This window comes from Camelus bactrianus, chromosome 22 (genome assembly GCF_048773025.1).
Source record: "Camelus bactrianus isolate YW-2024 breed Bactrian camel chromosome 22, ASM4877302v1, whole genome shotgun sequence".
NCBI lineage: Eukaryota > Metazoa > Chordata > Mammalia > Artiodactyla > Camelidae > Camelus > Camelus bactrianus.
In genome coordinates this window covers 20,254,243-20,272,585 of record NC_133560.1, presented here as the reverse complement: position 1 = coordinate 20,272,585, position 18,343 = coordinate 20,254,243, and the positions used below count along the sequence as shown (strand labels likewise).

The following is an 18,343-nucleotide window of genomic DNA, read 5'->3' as shown; positions in this document are numbered from 1 at the left end:
GGGTTGGGGCAGGGGGCGGAGCTTGAGAGGGCCAGGGTCCCGAGGCGCGAGGAGAGGGGAGCAGCGTGGCAGTCCCCGGGGGTGCAGTTGGATGGGGCTGGGTCCTGGGCGGCGGGGCCGGGGTCGAGGGGTTCAGAAGCGCTTGTCCTTAACCAGGCCGTTCCTCAGAGGCTTCCTGCGAGCCAGAACCGGCCCAGATTAGCCTGGGGACCCCACGGATCCGCATTGCGCCTCCCTATCCCCGTCCCGCCCTCCTTGTCCGCCACATCCCTTTTCCCAGCCCCGCCTCTATCCTTCCTCCCAGCCCTCAAGGCCCGGCTGTCTGCCTGCTGGGCAAGTGGTCCCTGCTCCTCCCCGCAATTAAACTCTCCTCTCCCCTCCTCCCCCCCAGGCCACTGGAGAGCAAAAGCCACCTACCAGTTTCTGCCTGACTTAACCCCACCACCTGGACCTGGACCAGCACTTTATCCTCTCCTCCCACGGAGGCTGACTGACCAGAGGCCCCTGCAACCTTACTTGGCAGTCTCCTCCCCAACTCCAGTGGCCCTACCAGGAAAGGCTTCCCAGCCCCTGGGATTCTCCATCACTGCTGTTTAATCTGCTGCAGCCCATACTTTGCTTCCATATCCTAAAACAAGTTACGTGATGTTTTAAAACGCTCATCAATACAATAAGCGTCCAGCTTAAGATCACAGAGAAAGACCCCTAACTTCTAAACAATAAGCATGGTTTGCATATTTCAAACTGACTATAAGGATGTCTTCTCCTGCATCTCAGTTTTCCAAAAATGTGACAGATCACTCCCATGTGCACCGCTGCTCTCCTTAATTCCATCTGCTCTGCGTGTGTTAGTGGCAGGTTTGTGGGGTTCTGACTGAGAAGGGACCTGCACCCTGGGGTTTCTGCCCAGGCCCACCTCACCAGACAGGACAGGCCTGCCCCTGCTCCTCACCAGTATTGCCAACGCTTGCTCGGAGTTGCTCCCATTTAACTAGCCAGCCTGCTGGTACCAAGAAGGCATCTCACTGTAGCCTAGTGGGCCTGGCCATTGGCCATTCCTGTTCCCACTCCCGGGAAGTCTTCATGCCTTTGCACATGGTCGGTCAGTCTCTTTGCTGAAGTGAGTTCTACGGTCTAGTTTACATATAAATGTGTTAAGCTTTTTGAGCCAGTAATACAGTCTCAGGATCTAGACATCAGAAAGCACAGAAAACTCACAGTTTGCCCGAGCTGCTCCTGGGGATCTACCATGGTATCACAGACCCTATCACATGTGCTTTTCTGTCCCCTGCATCCCTTTGGTTTGCAGAGCACTCTAGCTCAGAGTCCCTTGCATATAAGAACGTAACGACTCTCCTAGGGAAGATGATGTCAGTCGCTTTAATTTGCTCTTCCCTTGGGCTGGAGCCGACAGATGCCCCTTCCTGGGAGATGGCGTCTCCCCCTCGGCCCACTTCTCCGTGGGCTGCTGCTATCTCTTGCTGCCATCGCAGCCGACCTTTATCTGTGAAGTCAGAGATAAGCCCTCCATGGACCGCCCATCTATCTCTGGCTCTGCCTGTTGGTCCTTTAGACAGAGCAGAGGTGGGGCTCCTGGCCTCTCTATTCTTCTCATAGTTTGATCGCTGGATGACAGTCTCTTGTTTCAGCTCTTGTTCCATTTCATAGCTTCCACAAAGGATTAAAGATGTCGAAGTTTGAGATGGGGGCTGATACGAGATAAAGACATGAATTTGCTCTTTTCTCCAGGTTACCCAGCGAGCGTCCCACTGACAGTTCTTCCTTCCCTCCTGGGGATGCTTATTTGCTCAAGTTTGATGGCCCAGCTCAGTTCCGGCCTTGTTTGAATTCCTATACTTTTACATAAGTTTAATACCTTCAAGGATCCATACGCCCGCCCAGTGCCTTTTTATCAGAGCTTTCCATGTGATTCTGGTTTGTTTTTCTGAACAAGCTTCGAAGTGCCCCTTCCCCTATCCAAAACTGTTAGTATTTGGAGGAGGGAGGAGTCCCCAGCTCAGGCAAGATGGCCTTTCTGCAGCATCAGATTTGCACTTTTCAGTCTCAGGGCACCACTGCAGGGAAGGAGAATCAGGACAAGAGTGGAAAGTGGAGGGAGATGAGGGCAGGAGATGAGGGCGGATTCTGGATGTTTCCTTGAGGATGAGGAGGCAAGGGAGAGAAGGTGGGGGTGAGGGGACTCCTTCAGGTTTTACAAAGTTTTACCCTGAGTTGCCATCCACTGCACAGACATTCGTGAAAGGTAGTCTGGGATGGGGAAAGGGGCAGCTTTTGGATATTTTAGAAGGGGCTGTGTTTGTCAAGCAGACACTGAGACAGAGACGGCACTCGGGAGCACTGTGAGCTGGGAGAGAAACTTGGAAGTCGAAGTGGATTAAGCGAAAGGGCCCTGGGAGGTGGCGAGGACCAGAGACGAAGCAGGAAGGCACCAGCAAGTGAGGTGGCAAGAAATGGGGAGCAAAGGCAGACTGGTGACTGCATAAGAAGGGGTTGGGGTGGGTATGGCGTTTCTTTTGGGGGAATGACAAAAATGTTCTCAAACTGTGGTGATAGTTGCACAAGTCTATGAATGGTCTAAAAACACTGGAATATACACGGGAAATGGGCAAATTGCATGGTGTGTGAATTCTATCTCAGACTTATATAAAAAAAAAAAAAGAGGAAGTGACCCTCAGCGTTAGCACCAAGAAGGCCTCACTCAGTGGAGCAGACAGGAGTGGTCTCAGGTGTGTGTAGGTGGAGAGAACTCAGAGCCGGCTCGATTCTAGAAGGGAGAGAAAGGGGCACTGAGCTGTAAGGGAGAGATAGAACCTGGCCAGGCCGGCACTGAAGGGCAAAGAGAGGATTTCACTCCTTAATCAGAATGTCTTTGAACAGGTAAGAGGGTGGAGTTCCCTGGTCCAGGATGGCAGCCCCAGAGAGAGACCAAAGCCGCCGGCCAGCTGAAGAATTTTGATGTCCTCATCAAGCTACTCTTGCTTTCTTGAGGCCAGGTCATCAGGTGAGTGGACGATGGTGAGGACAGTTGGTGTCCGAGGAGAAGGGAGAGCCCCAGGAGAGCAGGTGCGCCGGCACTGCGCAGGCATCACCGAGGACCCCTGGTCCACGTTGGTGCTGCAGCGAGACCCAGACCACAGCTGCGGACCAGAGCTCTTTAGATACGGGATGGGGGTGGGGGGTGCTGAAAGCATAGCGGAGGCGTAAGTGGATGTACGGTGCCGTGGGGTGTGCTGTGCAGGTCAGCAAACCCACGGCGGGCTGAGGGCCCCTGATGGACTGCGGTCCCAGCAGCCTGCGAAGACAATGGGGCTTCAGACCGAGGTCGCGAGCAGGGCGCTGGGGCCACTACAGAGGCCCAGTAGGGACCCAGTAGAGGAGGGATCGGGAGAGAGAACCAGCACCGGGGACGCCGGGGCGAGGGAGGCACCGGTGCTGCCGTATGATTTGTTTCTCCACTCCGAACTCCTTCAAAGTGGTTCTCAGTCATCACTTCCGTACTGTTTTCAAACCTAATGAATTTTCATCTCTATGGTCTTCGTGATCCCAGGTCTGAGCAACTGAAGTTTCCCTTGTGGCTTTTTTTTTTTTCCCCCCAATTCTGACAAAGTTCCTGTGCTTAAAAAAGAACATCTGTTCCTGCTTCTGAGCTGCCCTATGAGGAGCACGGAGCATGGACTTTACCTCCCGTGGTCTCGTCCCGCCAGGGCTTAGGGCTGCATAGTGTGGATCCTTCCAGATCAAAAACTGCACCTGAATTTCTCTTCCTGTCCTTTTACTTGCAACTTTTATGCACCCTGGAGTTGAAGTCTTTTAACCAGGATAGAGATGGATTAAAAAAAAAAAGTCTCATAACTGTCATGATTATTCCACGTGTGTTTATTTGGATGCCTAATATTTGAGATTCTACCCTCTTATTTTGCGTTACTTCTGCTTTTTCTAACTTTCCTTTTCTGAACTTACTTTGTTGCATCTATTTTTTGTTCCATTCTCCCCTCTACACTCTAATATTGTTAATGGGAGTACTTAATATAGCCCAAAGGTAATCCCTACCCTTTTGCAAGATGCAAAGCCACCAATCCTGTTAATATTATTAATATTATTAATTAATAACACTTAATACTTCAGCTCTAATTTTTTAAAATCTCATAAAGTAGGCATTTAAAATTTACCCAAACAAACAAAAACACCAAAAATTTAAAAATAAACCAAAAAAATTTTACCCAGATATGTGCCCATTTCTTTGCTGATCTATTTCTTGGAATAGCTTTCCTGTTTTCTGAAATATACCCCTGGAGGAGCTCTGTGGGTGGTAATAAACATTCTTAGTTTTTGTTCTTGTGGGTATCCTTTCTTTTTCTTTCCTTCTTTCCTTCCTTTTCTTTTCTGTTGCTGGGGCTCAAACCCCAGGATCTCATGTAAGTCAGTGGAGATGCTTTCCCTCAAGTAACTGTTTTTAAAGTTGTGTACAGAATTCCCGGTTGCTTGTTACTTCCTTTCAGCCCTTGAGGTGACGTTTGACTCCAGTATTCCAGCTCCCCGTGCTGCTGTAAGCCTCCCATTGTTTCGTAGGTCATGTCTTTTCTTTGGCCGTTTTACATTTTCACTGTGATGTGTTTGGGGCTCAGAAGCCTTTTTATTCATCCTTCTTATAATTTGTGTCTTGTCACTTTCTGGAAAAATCTCTCAGCATTATGTCTCCTCATATTGCCTCTCCTTGCCTGTCTCCTATTAGAACTCAGCCAGATAATTCTTACCGTCCTAGCTGTCATATTTTCCATCTACTGAGGCTGCGTTCTGGGTCATTTCTTCACAGCTTTCAATTTACCAATTCTCTTTTCAGCTGTATCTAATCATTAGTGACGACATCTATAGGTTAAACGGTGGTCCCTAACAGGATATATCCAACATCCTAATCTCTGGAACTGTGATTGTGACTTTATCTGGAAAAAGCATCTTTGTAGATGTGATTAAGTGAAGGAATTTGGGATGAGATCATATTGAACTTAGGATGTGTCTAAATCCAATGACAAGTGTCCTTATAAGACAGAAGAGCCAGAGAGAAGACAAGACCATGTGAAGACAGGAAATGAAGATTGGGGTGATGCAGCCACAGGCCAAAGACCATCTGGAGTCCCCTCCAAAACTGGAAGAGGCCAAGGAAGGATCCTCCCCGTGAGCTGTCAGAGCAAGTGTGGTCGTGCTAGCGCCTTCATTTCAGACTTCTGGTCTCCAGAACCGTGAGAGCGTAAACTTCTGTTGTTTTAAGCACACCAGTTTGTGGTACTTTGTTATGGCACCCCAGGAAAGTAACAACATCCAACATGGTTTTTGACAGTTTCTCGTGCCTTTTATATTTTTTAAGAAGCTTTTTATTTGAGAATAATTTTAGATTTGCAGAACCATCGCAAAGATTGTCTAGAGAGCTCCAGGGGAGGCCCTCGCCCAAACTTCCTCAAATCTTAACATCGCCACTGTGCATTTGTCACAACTAAGAAACCAATGCTGGGACACTGCCAGGAGCTGAACTGGAGACTTTATTTGGAATTTCATTGGTTGGTTTGTCCACAGATGGCCCTCTTCTGGTCCAGGATCCCTCGCTGCCTTCAGTCAGTCTGATCTGGGACAGCTCCTCAGTCTCCTTGTTTTCCATGACCTGACGGCTCTGTGGTGTCCTGACCAGCTCCTCTGTGGCACACTCCACACTCTCAGTACCTTTTATCCTATCTCGTTTTATACCCAACTGCGCTAACTCCAGCCATCCCCAGGGATCAAGTCCTGTGGATGGGGCCCATGGGGCAGCGTGTCCCCTGGTCCCGACATTTCTGTATGTTGTTAGTTCTTTGCCATCCTAATGGAAATGCTGTCACTGGGGACTGGGGATGCTAGCCCCCCAACCCACATTCTGGCTGGACATTCTTGGGGGTGACAGCAGGGGGCACTGTGGGGACCAGAGGACCTGACCTCCTCTTTGCCTGGGGCTCTGCATTTACAAGGATACCTCCAGAAGTTCAGTTTCATAGCAGGGAGATCTTTCAGAGTTTTAGATTTGGCCAAGCAGGACCTTGAGGCCAGAGAGCATCAGCATGAACAGAGCAAGGGCTCTCTGGGTTGCACACGGCACCCCCTCACCCCCACCTCCACTGCCATTGCTTCTGGAAGCCTCTGAGGGTTGGTCAGTCTGTTCAGTGAGTTCTCACTGATCTCTACATGCAATTCCCGACTCATGTTCAAGGACATTGACAATCCCACACCCCCAAACTAGACTCTCAACCCCCTGCCCCACCAGTTCACACGGCCCTGCCCCGAGTCCCATCTCAGTCAACGGCAGCTCGAGCCAAAAGTCTTGGGTTGTCTTTGACTCTTTTATTTCTGTTTCACCTACATCCAAAGCAAGTCTGGTTGGTTCTACAACAGAGTTGAGATCTGACCGCCGGGGTGACCTCGTCTGCTGCCTGGCCCTCTTGGGTCCCCTCCCTGCTTTCCTGCCTGACCCCTCTCTACCCTGGGTGCTGGCCTTCGGGCCTCAGCACACTCCAACTGTGGTTCCATCGTTGCAGGTGCAAAATGCTTCCACTAATTTCAGCCAGGCCTCCGAGCCCTCCCTTGATGCCACTTGCCGCTCTGGCTATCCCCCCAGTTCTCCACTTGCCTTCTCATGTCTTTCAAGGAGATTTTTTAAATCTCTGGTTCTCTCATCCTCCTTGCCGCCCAGTTAGACCCTCCTCGTTGTGCTCTGAACCCACTGCTTCCCGGAAACCACCTTTCCCAGGTTGGTCACTGATGACCTCCCAGAGGCCAAAACATAGGGTCTGCTGGATAGCACCCCCACCTCACGACTGCTCAGCCACCCCTCACACCCTGCCGGTCATCCAAACCCGCCTCCATTCACTCCTGGGGCTTTGGACGCCATCTGGCTCTCCTGGGGCTGGCAGTCCCAAGGGCGCTACCTCCAAGATGCTCGAGGCCCCCTTTCCTCTCCACCCCTAGGACTCCTACCTGGGTTGGACTGGGTCTCAGCCCCTTCCTCTGCTTAGGCTGAGCAGCGGTTGCCCTGCTGGACCTTGAGGCCAGAGAGCATCAGCATGAACAGAGCGAGGGCTCTCTGGGTTGCACACGGCACCCCCTCACCCCCACCTCCACTGCCACCTGCTAGCCACCTGCTAGGAGGCTGCCATTCCTAGCTTGGAATGCTGGCTGCTCCTCGTCATGGGGCTTGGCCCTCAGGGCTCCCTCTACGGAGACCCTGATCCTCCCCTTTCACCCCTCCGCCCTGACCCCCAGACCTCTCTACCCCACCTTCCTTGCTGTCTGCCCTGACAGTGTCTACTCTGTCGCTACAGCATCGTCCACACCTTTTTGCAGTCTCTCTTTTGGATGTAGGCTGGCAGGGAGGTGGGCAGCGTCCGCATCGGCCTCACTCGCTGCCAGCTCTCTAGGGCTGCCCACAGACATGCTTGGCCAGACAGACGTGGCTAAAGGAATGAAGCAGGGGCGGCGGCCCCTCCACACTCACTCAGCTTTGCCGGCCTTGGGGCTCAGGGCCTCTGCTGTATCGTATTCCCGCACATCCTTCACCTCGCGCACCTGGCCTGTCAGCACCTTGGCAGCAAAAGCCATGATGTACTGTGGAGGAAGGGGGAGGGCACAGGTGAGAAGAGAGCCCCTTCCCCGACCGCGCTGCCCTCCTGCCAGCCGTGCGCTCCTGCCCTGCCCAATATGCCCCACCCCGGGTGCACCTGAGAAGGGCCTGCCCCTGGACGGCTCCTGGGGATCAGGGACCAGGACGGGACTGCAGTCCAAGGGGGCGGGGGTGGCGAGGGGTTGGCATCAACTCACCAGGAACCAATAGAGGTTCATGAGGGTGAGCAAGAGCAGGAGTGCGTTGAAGAAGAAGTAGAAAGGGATGTCAGGCACGGCACGCAGGCTGCAGTGGCTCGTGGCATACAGGACCTTGAGCGGGAACCAGTAGAGGCGGAACCAGAACCTGCAGGAGGGAGGGGGCGGGTCGGGGAGGCTGTGGGGGAGAGGGGGAAGGTGGCCCCACCCAGGCCTTGTCCTGTCCCACATGGACTCATCCATCGGTTCCTGCACGTCACCACCCGACCGTTGTTCATTCCTGCCCATGTGCCTCCAAGCTGGCTCTGTCCTTTCCTGTCCAACCTATTTCTTCCCAACTCTGCTGCCCTCCCAGGCCCGCCCACCTCACCAAGCTCCACCCACTCCCCTGCTTGGCCCCGCCCACCTCCACCTGGTGGCTGCCCCTTCCACTAGGCCCCCTCCTGCCCTGACGCTCACCAGCTGAGGCTGAAGCTGAGGCAGCCCAGGTCTGCGGCCAGTGCGTGCAGCCGGTGGTGAGATCCTCCGCGGGACTTGAAGTAGATATTGAGCTTGGTGAACTCCAGCTGCACATCACTGATGTCATGCAGGAAGAGCACAAGGATGCCCACCTTGTGGTACCTGGGGAGAGAAGCAGGAGAGGAGAGCAGTCTGGTTATACTGGGTCTCCTATCTGCACCGAGGCTCCCAGGCACAGGCCTCTCTGGCTGCCCCTCTAGGCTTCCCACGGGCCCGTTCAGAGCCGTCCTCCTCGGCCCACCTGCCCTGCCCACGCCCTCATGGGGCTATGTCAGCAGCAGCACCCAGGCTGTGCCTGCCCTGTGGCAGCCCCATCCAGGCCATCACCCTTCCCGTCTCACTGACCTCAAAGTGACTCAGGAATCTCCCTGGAAGTGCCTTCCCTGATCCTTCCTCATCTCTGTAGCCTGTGACCTTCCATGACCCCTGACCCTCACAGGCCTGGGCCATTCTGTGTCCAGATCCCCCACACTTTAAACCTGCCTGCCATGCTGACACTCCCAGGTTTATACATTTAGCCTAAACACTGCTGCCAATTGCAGACTTGCCTGGAAAAGGCCGCATCCCCACCAGGATCTAAGAGCCCTGCCCTCGCCAGCCTCCTCACAGCTGCTTGGGCCAAGGGGCCTGAGTTCAGCCTGGGCGGGGCTGTGCACCTGTCACAGTCTCCATCCCTACTCTGCCCTCCTGACAGCTCAGGCTCCTGACTGCGGAGCCTTCACCTTTGACCACCCTACCTAACCTCACCACCCCCGCAGCCCTTACCTTCTGACTTTATTCTTCCATAGTTATCACCTCCAAACAAATTGTTAGTGCTTTTATTTCACGGGCTTTTTTGGGGGGGGAGGATGTTATCTGGTTCTACCCTCTAGAGCAGGGCTGTCTAATAGAATTTTCAAGATTGATAGGAATGTTCTAAGTCTGCATTGTCCAATACAGGAGCCACAGAGTAGGGCTGAAGAACAGAATGTTGGATTTGATTTAAGTTTAATTAGGGGGGAGGGTACAGCTCAGTGGTAGAGCGTACTTAGCACACACGAGGTCCTGGGTTCAATTCCCAGTACCTCCACTTAAAAAATAAACAAATAAACTTAATTACCTCCCCCTTCCCTTTTCCCTCCCCAACAAAAAACAAAAACAAAACATATAAGTTTAATTAAAATGGACACAGCCGCCTGTGGTCAGCGGCTGTTGCGCTAGAGGGTGCAGCTAGAGCAGCTAGTCCAATAGGAACTGAATATGTCGTTTTAATTTTCTATCAGCCACATTTTAAAAAAAGTAAAGAGAAAGAGGTAAAATTAACTTCGATAATATATTCTAGTTAGCTCAGTATATCCAAACTATTATCATTTCATAATATAAGAAAGAGACTACATCACAACATTGTAAAATGACTGTAACTCAATAAAAAAAAAAAGAGAGAGAGAGAGACTGCAAAATATTTTCACTCTCCTTGGCCCTTGGGATCAGGATGGATTTTACACATCCAGCAGGTCGTGGTTTGGACAGGCTCTGCCTGGAGCTCTGTGACCATGTGTCGTGGCCACAGTGGGTTCTAGAATGCCAGGGTTTGTCTACTGTGTTCACGGCTGCGCCCCCAGCAGCACCTGCTGCATGGCAGGTGCTCAGTAAACACTTGCTATGTGACCCGGCCAAGGGTGCCATCCAGGCGGGGTGGGAGGGGGACGGATGGTGTGGGAGCAGGGTGATGCCTCTCCACACCTGTTTCACCCATCACTCCAGAGTCACTCTCCAGAACCACCCCCCAACTCCTTGCCAAGCATTAGCCTCTGCCCTGTGCCAGCCTCCTGTCACTGCTCACGCCAGTGCCCTCCACCTTCCTGTTCCCTCCTGGACTCACCGGAAAGCATAGGAGGAGACAATGAGGACCAAGGTGACCACGTGGTGGATGAGCATGACCACAGAGTCCTTGCGCCAGGCATCCATGTACAGCGTGGCGTAGATGGAATGGCCATAGAAGCTTCCCTGTAGTAGGTAGGCAGCTGCGATATCCCGTGGGACTGCCATCGCTGTCTTCCAGTCTGGGGAGAGCCAGACAGCAGGTGCTGTCAGGGACCTGCAAAGCCTCTGGCATCCCCAAGCGATCCCACATGCCACCCCATCGAGCCGGGCGTGCTGCGCATCTCCGCAGGTGCATTAGTCGCTGGTTTCCTGCTGCCAGTTCTCTACCCATTGTTGTTTATGAATAGACATTTTTTTAGAACAGTTCTAGATCTCTAGAAAAAGGAGCTCCTACTCCTGAAATTGGTCCTTTGCAGAATTTCCAACTCCGCCCCAGCCCCCTTCCCGTCTTCTCTTACCAGGCTTTCTCGAGACACCCTGTCCTGGGTGCCAGACCCCCTGAAGCCTGGCTGTTACCTAGATGCCTCCTATGCTGCCACCTCAGTGACAGCCCTTCATCCCTTCATCCTTCATCTCTGCCCTGGCCCCTCCTGCAACGGTGATCCACCTGGACCCCCATTCAGGAGTCCATCTCTGTTCCACGCCTCCACTCACTTGCTCCCCCCGACCCCCCCACCCTGGTCCAGGCACCGCCATCTCCTGCCCAGCACAGCCCCAGCTTCTCCTGGCCTCCAGAGCCTGTTCTCGGCTGTCCACTCTCCCCACAGCAGCCTTGATGGCTGTGAATACACAGACCCCATGACCCGGCAAGTAGACTCCTGGCCTGTGCCCAGCGGAACTGAGAACAGATACTCAACAGCTCCTTGTACTCCCATGTCCACAGCAGCACTAGTCACAATCATAAAAAGGGGAACAGCCCAAATGTCCCTCAGCGGGTGAATGGGTACACAAAATGTGGCACACCCACACAATGGAACACTATGCAGCCACAAAAAGGAAGCACTGACAAGCTACAAGGGGGATGAACCTCAAAAACATTCTGCTGAGTGAAAGAAGTCAGTTACAAATGGTCACATGTAATCACGTACCAATGATTCCACATACACGAAATGTCCAGAACAGGCAAATCCACAGAGACAGAAAGCAGATTAGTGGTTGCCAGGAGCTGGGGGAGGACAGATGGGGAGTGACTGCTCATGGGGACAGGTCTCCTTTTGGAGTGATGGAAAAGTTCTGGAACTAGATAGAGGTGGTGCTTGCACAACACTGTGAATGTACAAAATGCCACTGAACTGCTCACTTTAAAATGGTGAATTTTTCAAAATTGTGGTAAAATATACTTATGACAGAAAATTCACCATCTTGACCATTTTTAAGTTCAGTAGCACTAGTATATTCACATTGTCGTGCAACCCATCTCCAAAATTCTTTTCATGTTGTAAAATTGGAACTCTGTCCCCATTAAACACTCCCTCTCTGTCCCCGTTCTGCCAGCCCCTGGCACCCACCAGGCTACTTCCTGTCTCTAGGGATCTGAAGACTCTAGGTGCCTAATATAAGTGAAATTATACAGTATTTGTCTTTTTGTGAATGGGGAAAATGGTTACTTCAATGTTACATAAATTTTACCTAATTAAAAAAGTATAAAACACCATACAGATCACTCACCCCCAACTTTAACAGGTCCGGGGCTCCCCAAGGGTCAGCAGCAAAACCCACCCTCCCGGCCAGACCTACCCCGAGTTCTGTGCACAGGTACATGCCAGCACTGCTGTCAGCGGAGGTCCCTCAACCTGCCAGATGCCTCTGTCCCTCTTTAGAGGGAAGGGATGCAGAGGCACCTTTCTGTGGAAACTAGATACCGACTTTTCCATCTATTGTGCTGGCAAGACTGTTACAGTGGGGAGTGCCCCCGCCTCCAGCCTTGGGCCCCAGATCTGGGCCAGAGGAAGGAGGGGAATAGATAATTCCCCGCCAGATGGTGGCATCTGCACCTCCCTGCACATTAAGGGGCCGGGCTCTGTCTGTGGACCTCCAACCTCCTCTCTACACACACCCCACCTGCTGCTCTGGACCCTCCATGTCACCCCTGCCTCATCGCCTTCCTGGACCTCTGGAGTCAGCCCCCTGGGTGTCCCAAAACCAGCTCCTAGTCTCCCTCCAATCTGCCCTACCCCCAGTCCCCTAGACCCCAGCGTCAGCCCTACCCCCTCCCCTTCTCTCTCACAGCCATCTCTGGTTTGGCAGCAAATCCTATCAATTCTGTCTTCAGAACATTTCTCAATCAGCCACTTCTCTCCCCACTTTGGCCCTGACATGGTCAGAGCCCCCTGGCTCTGGTCCTCAGCCCTCTCCTTTAATCACCCTGTCAGCATCCCCCCTCCCCCGCTCATGGCCCTCTGGGAAAGAGCTCCATTGTCCCCACCACGGCCAACTGGACTCCTGGTTGCTTCTGAACAGCCAGTAGTCTGTCTGTCCGACAGTGACCTTTGCATTTCCTATCTGCTCCTGGCTCCTCCAAGTCCCCACTCAAAAGTCACCTATGGTGGGACCATCCCCACCCCTGTAGCATATGCCTTCCTCCCCACCTCCCAGACACCCCTCTCCTCTCCTCACTCAAGTTGTCTCATCCACACTTATCACCATGAACAGACTGTATTTCACTATCTGTCCCCCCAAAACACAGGGGTGTGGGGGAGGGTACAGCTCAGTGGTAGTGTGTCTGCTTAGCATGCATGAGGTCCTGGGTTCAATCCTCAGTAACTCCACTGAAAAATAAATAAACCTAATTACCTCTCCCTTTTAAAAATTAAAAAAATATATAAAAATAAAAGAACACAGGGGTGGGGGGGCTTTCTCTGAGCTGCTCACAGCTGTGTCAGCACAGTGCCTGGTACACAGTCAGTGCTCAATATATGCGCATGCAAAGAAGCAGTTAATGTGCAATTGTGTTATCATAGCATCATTTATAAAAAGGAGCCAGAGGCTCCATCCCCTAAACTTTGAGAGAATTCAACTATGTACGATTCATTCTCATAAAGGAAAATTGAATGACAGCTGAAACCTCCCCTCCAGGGATTTACGACACCAGAAATGTGTATGTGTTACATGGCAAACGTGGCCATGTGGGCAGTGTGGTCCCACAAAGACAGACAGGTGCAGCTCGGGGGTTCCTTGCCTAGCCCTCCAATGGTGCCACCGGAGACCTCTTGGGATGCTTACATCACATAGCAGGAACCATGTGCGTCCCTGATACATGGCCTGGGTGGTCAGCACTGGGGTAGAGAAGCCTGACCCCCTCTTCACAGACCAAGTTTTCTACACCCACCTGCTGGCTGGTGACAGAGGACACTGCAGACCCCTTCATGTCCATCCCACCCAGAGTTCAGGCCTCAACGATCCCCACACCCAAACCAACCAATGGATGCAGCCACTTCTCACCATCTTTATCTCCTCACCAAGCTGGTCCAAGCCACATTGGTCTCTCACCTACCCCCTGGGCCCTGCTTCCCTCCTTTACCAAGACTCATCTGTCTCCACTTGGCTGCCAGAGGATGCTTTTTATAATTCACAAACCCATCCCATTATGATGAAACTCAAACTCCTGCCCCTCCTCTCATCCTCACACATCAAGCTTATGCAAGCCCCAGGGCTTTGGCATGTCCTATTCCTGACTCCTGGACCACCTCAGGAATGTCCTCCTCTAGGATGTCTCCCTGAGCCCTGACAGGGTGCCCTCTGACCTGGCCCCAGGGCCCTGGGATCGCGCTTGTCTCAAAGCAGACATCCAGCGTGGGATGTCTGATGAGTGTCTGGTTCCCCCATGTACTCTTCTCTGAGTTTAGAACCGAGCCCTCCCCTAACCTGCCCCATCCCGGCAGGTCCCCTACCATAGAAGACGGAGGGCGGGTCGTGAAAGAAGGGGTAGTCAGTGCCGAAGAGCAGGTAGGCGCTGTAGCTCCAGGCGCCCAGGTAGAAGAGAAATTTCCAGGCGCTCTCAGGCATCTTGGCAGCATCTCTAGGCTGGAGGCGGCACCGCTTGGCTAGGGGCTATGGGTGAGAAGGCGGGTGGCCATCAGCCCTAGGGGCCAAGGGCCGCCCCTGCAGGGTAGGGAAATCAAGGTCTGGGGACTCCCCAGGCCAGGAAGTGTTGGGGAGGACCAGGCCCGGTACCCACAGCCACCTGGAACGTAACCAGAGCCCACGTGTGCCTGCCAAGGGCTAAACTTAGTGCCCAGCTGTCCAGCCACAGCGGCGTGTGGAGGGGAGTGATGGGGGAGACCTGAGAGGAAATGTGAGGGAGGAGGGGGACACGTGAGTGTAAAGCAAGGGGGACCAGTGGGGTCGGCCCAGTGGAGTAGGGGGCTTGGGAGGTCACAGGGGGAGCTAGAAGTATGACAGGGAGGAGGGAGGATTAAACAGAAGACTTGGAAGGGGCTGTAGGGGTGAATCTGTGAAGCGAACATGGAGGGGAATATGGAGGCATCTGGGGGAACACGGCGGGGTAGGGGGCTGGAACTCCACGTGACCCCCATGGAGGAGAAACTTGAGGTGCCTAAGAGGAGGAATTTGGGGAGACCAGAGAAGAACAGAGGGTTGGGGAAGACGGGGTGGGTAGGTGGGGAAGACATGGGAACGCAGGGGGACAAAGGAAGAGAGAATGGGGCGGAGGGAGAAAGGGAATAGGTCCGGTAAAGGACATCACAATGAGATGGGGGACCTGAGGGACATCAGAGAGGACACAAGGGAAGTAGAGGCATGCAAATTGTGAGGCACGGAGGAATTTGAGGGCCTCAGCGCCCCTGGGGGCGGAGCCTCAATTTCCCTGGGGTCGAGGCTCCAGAGCTGCGGGGCAAGCCCCGCCCCCTTCCCCTAGGCGAGGCTGAGGGGGCCGGAGCACCAGCAGTCGCCATGGAGACAGCCAGAGCCAGCTTCGGTAACCCCTGACAACCAGGCGGCTACCAAGAAGATGAGCTCTGGAGACTACGCAGCCCCTCCGCCCGTTTCTTGGGAAGGGCGAGCCTCGAACTGGAGCGAGTGCCTGACCTCCGAGGGCTCCAAAAGTGAGGGTCTTGTAACCTTGCTGTCCTCCACCCGGCTCCCTCAGGAACATGGGGAGGAAGCCTGCTCCACCCTGGTAGTTCCAGAGCGACCACATCCCCCTCCTGGGCTCTAGTCCTCGTTCTCCTGGGCCTCCCACTTCCCAACTGGTGGGGGCAGCAACAAAGCCAGATTGGGACCAGGGCTGACCTACGGAGAGGCCCTTAACATGCCTGCTTCCCCCTCCCTGGAGCAGGGTGGTGGCTGGGGTCTTTCTACCCAATGTGGGTGATATGGGGGTGGGGTGGGGACAATGGCAGCCAGACAACACCCCAACCCCTACTTAACAAGGGCCGGCCTCTTCCCAGCCAGCAGAGAAAGGCCCCTTTGTTGGCTCCCGGCGCTCTGTCCCTGCACCCCCTGCCACCTCCAGTCAGACTGGCGGAGTGACCGCAGCCGGTCCACAGGGGAGTCACAGCCAAGCCAGGAGCCCAAACGCTTTGCCACAAGCTCCCATAGCAGCGACCACTCCCCATGGATGGGAGGGAAGCTAGGCGCAAATGTCACCCCCACAGTCCCTCTCCGACCGGGACGGTGGCCTCCCTAGGCTCGCTGGAAACTGAACAATTTGGTCGCGACCGCTTGCAGGCCCCACTTAGAAGACCCAGGCCGTGCCACCTTCCCAAAGGCGGCGACCACGGCGTGGCCGGCGAGCCCAGGCCTTTGCATCCCTTGGTCAGAGGGTGGCGCTGACTCCAGACAGGCCCGCGGCAGCGACCGGGCAGCTCCTGCTTCTTCCCGGTAGCAGCAGACAAGCCAGTCCAGCCTCCACACGGACCCGGGACACCGCTTGGATTCTGAGCCCTCCCCGCATGGCCCAGGGGAGCAAGGCGCAGGCGGGCCCTTTGAGCCGAGCCCTCCCCGCCCGCGTCCTCCGCTTCTCGGTTCACTGCTCCGCCGGGCCCAAACGAGTGCGCGGCAGCTCAGGCCCTCCCACTGCCCGGGGCCCCCTTGTCCCGCACTGACCGGAATGGGTGGTGTCCCGCTTCCCCACATCTTGAATATCCCTCCCGTGTCGGGGTCTCCACGTCCCAGGCTTCCCCCAGCTCGGCCACACCCCCGCATCCACCCCCACCCCCACCCTGCACCGACCGAAAGGGGGACGCAGCGGCCCAGGATTCTGCGTACCGCGCTCCTCCAGCGCAAGGCCCCTCATGTTCCAGTGATCCTGGCCCGCGGAAACAGAAAGGGGCGCGCGGGGTCCTGGGATCCCCGTCCCGCGAACCCCTAACATCCCAGCCTCCCAGCCTGGGGCCCCCATGTCCGACCCCCAGCAGCACTGACCCGAAAGAGGCGCGAAGTGGCCGCCGAGCGCAGCGCGGTCCAGCCGAGCGCGCAGAGCGCCAGCAGCAGCAGCTCGGGCGGCGCCAGGTGCGCGTGCTCCGCCAGGCCGCGGCGCGCCAGCCCCCAGCCGCAGTCCGCGCAGCCCCGCGCCGCCGCCAGCGCGCTGCCCCAGCCGCGCTGCACCAGCTGTGCGTAGCTCGGCATGGGCTCGGGCCCCGTCGGCCCCGCCGCAGTCCCGGCCGCCGCCATGCCGCCAGCTCCCGGCCGTCCCGGCCGTCTGCGCCCGCCCGCGGTGGCCGCCGGAGCCGCGCGCCCCGCGTCACGCGCCGCAGTTGGGCAGGGGGCGCGCTGGCCGGAGCGCGGGGGACGGAGGGGTGGGGCCAGAGCTAGCTCCGCCCCGCAGGGACGCGAGGGGCTGAGACGCCGTGTCCGCGATTTCAGGGCGCGCGGGAGCTGGGTCCTCCAGTGGCAGCGGCGGCGACCTCGGGCGTATAAGTTCCTGCGTTGTCGTGCCGTATCCTGGAGGCAGGCCCGCTCTAGGGCTCATTTTCCAACAGAGGAACCCGGGAGCGGAGTGGAGGTGGAGGGGCATTGGTGTCTTCCCAGCATCCGCCAGGTCTGAACCTGAGTAGGGTCGGAGCAGTCCTGTGTCCCCACCCTCGTTCTCCGCCTGGACCCCCTTGCCCACGCTGGGCTCCTCTACCCTACCAGGCTGTGTTCCCGACATGGGGCACAAAGCAGGGTGGGAGCCGAGTGGGGGCACCAACAGGCCGTGCCCTCGACCGGCGACTCCCTCTAGCATGCCTCTCCTGCCCTGTCCCACAATGGGAACTCACCACTCCTGGTCTGAGGGCCACCTGCTTCTTTCTGTGACCCTGAGAACCTGGCAGGCCTCCCTGCAGGAGGTTAACACAGGGCTTCAGGGAGGCCAAGGAAATGGGCACCCATATAGGGGCACTCAGAGGCTGGATCAAGACCACACCTTCATGAGAAGCCCCCTCCCTCCCGCTGTGATCTTCCACTATCCATGACCAAGCCCTGAGTCCAAAGCCCCCAGTGGCCATCAGGGAGGGCAATGGTCACCTCTTGGGGACACCACCTCACCTGCCACTGATAGCCCTCATCCCAGCCCTCAGGACTCTGGCACACCTGTGCCCCTCCCTTCCCTTATCTAGGAGTCCTCCTACAGCCTTTCAAGGTGCAGGGTGCAGGAATCAGTGTGAGCCCTGCAGGAGCTGGGCTGGGTCCCCTAAGGTCAGCAGCCTGACCTGACCTTCAGGTGAAAATGGAAGGGAGGTCGAGGGGACCCTCATCCCTCCTCCTTCCCCTCACTCCTCATTGAGTCCTGCATACACATGCAGTTCATGCCGCCATCAAATGTTCACAAATCCAGCCACTTCTCTGCACCTGTACAGCCTTATGCAACCCTGGGCCACCATTATGCCTCCTGCCTAGTATCTGGCCTCCCCCTTACCCCACACAGAAGCCAGAGGGAGCCTACTTGTCCATCCTCTGCTCACAGCCTTCCATGGCTCCCATCACTCAGAGTAAAAGCCCATCTCCTCACTGTTGACTCACAATCCACCCTCATACCCTCCTCTCTCCACCTTGCTCCCTCTGTTCCTAGCCATACTGTCCTCTAATCTGGAGGTGGCTCTCTAACACCACAGGCACAGTCCTGCCTCAGGCCATTTGCACTAGCTGTTCCCTCTGCCTAAAA

At 55.2% G+C, this 18,343-nt stretch overlaps 1 protein-coding gene across 1 annotated transcript; it reads right to left on the bottom strand.

Moving 5' to 3' along the window:
- Nucleotides 1–35: 35 nt before the first annotated feature.
- CERS1 (ceramide synthase 1) lies at nucleotides 36–16,960 on the bottom strand. The gene is made up of 7 exons (XM_074350375.1): nucleotides 16,624–16,960; nucleotides 14,130–14,289; nucleotides 10,238–10,418; nucleotides 8,317–8,478; nucleotides 7,858–8,005; nucleotides 7,535–7,644; nucleotides 36–175 (listed from the first exon to the last, which is right to left on the bottom strand). Exons 1-7 carry the CDS (start codon nucleotides 16,870–16,872, stop codon nucleotides 133–135), a joined length of 1,053 nt encoding a protein of 350 aa, XP_074206476.1. The 5' UTR covers nucleotides 16,873–16,960; the 3' UTR covers nucleotides 36–132.
- Between the last annotated feature and the right edge of the window lie 1,383 nt (nucleotides 16,961–18,343).

Coding starts and splice junctions, on each gene's coding strand:
- CERS1 (XM_074350375.1), bottom strand. CDS start 16,872: ATGGCGGCGGCCGGGACTGCGGCGGGGCCGACGGGGCCCGAGCCCATG. Junction 10,419..14,129: donor CCCGCCCTCCGTCTTCTATG/GTAGGGGACCTG, acceptor GGCTCTCCCCAG/ACTGGAAGACAGCGATGGCA. Junction 8,006..8,316: donor CTCAGCTTCAGCCTCAGCTG/GTGAGCGTCAGG, acceptor TCCCTCCTGCAG/GTTCTGGTTCCGCCTCTACT.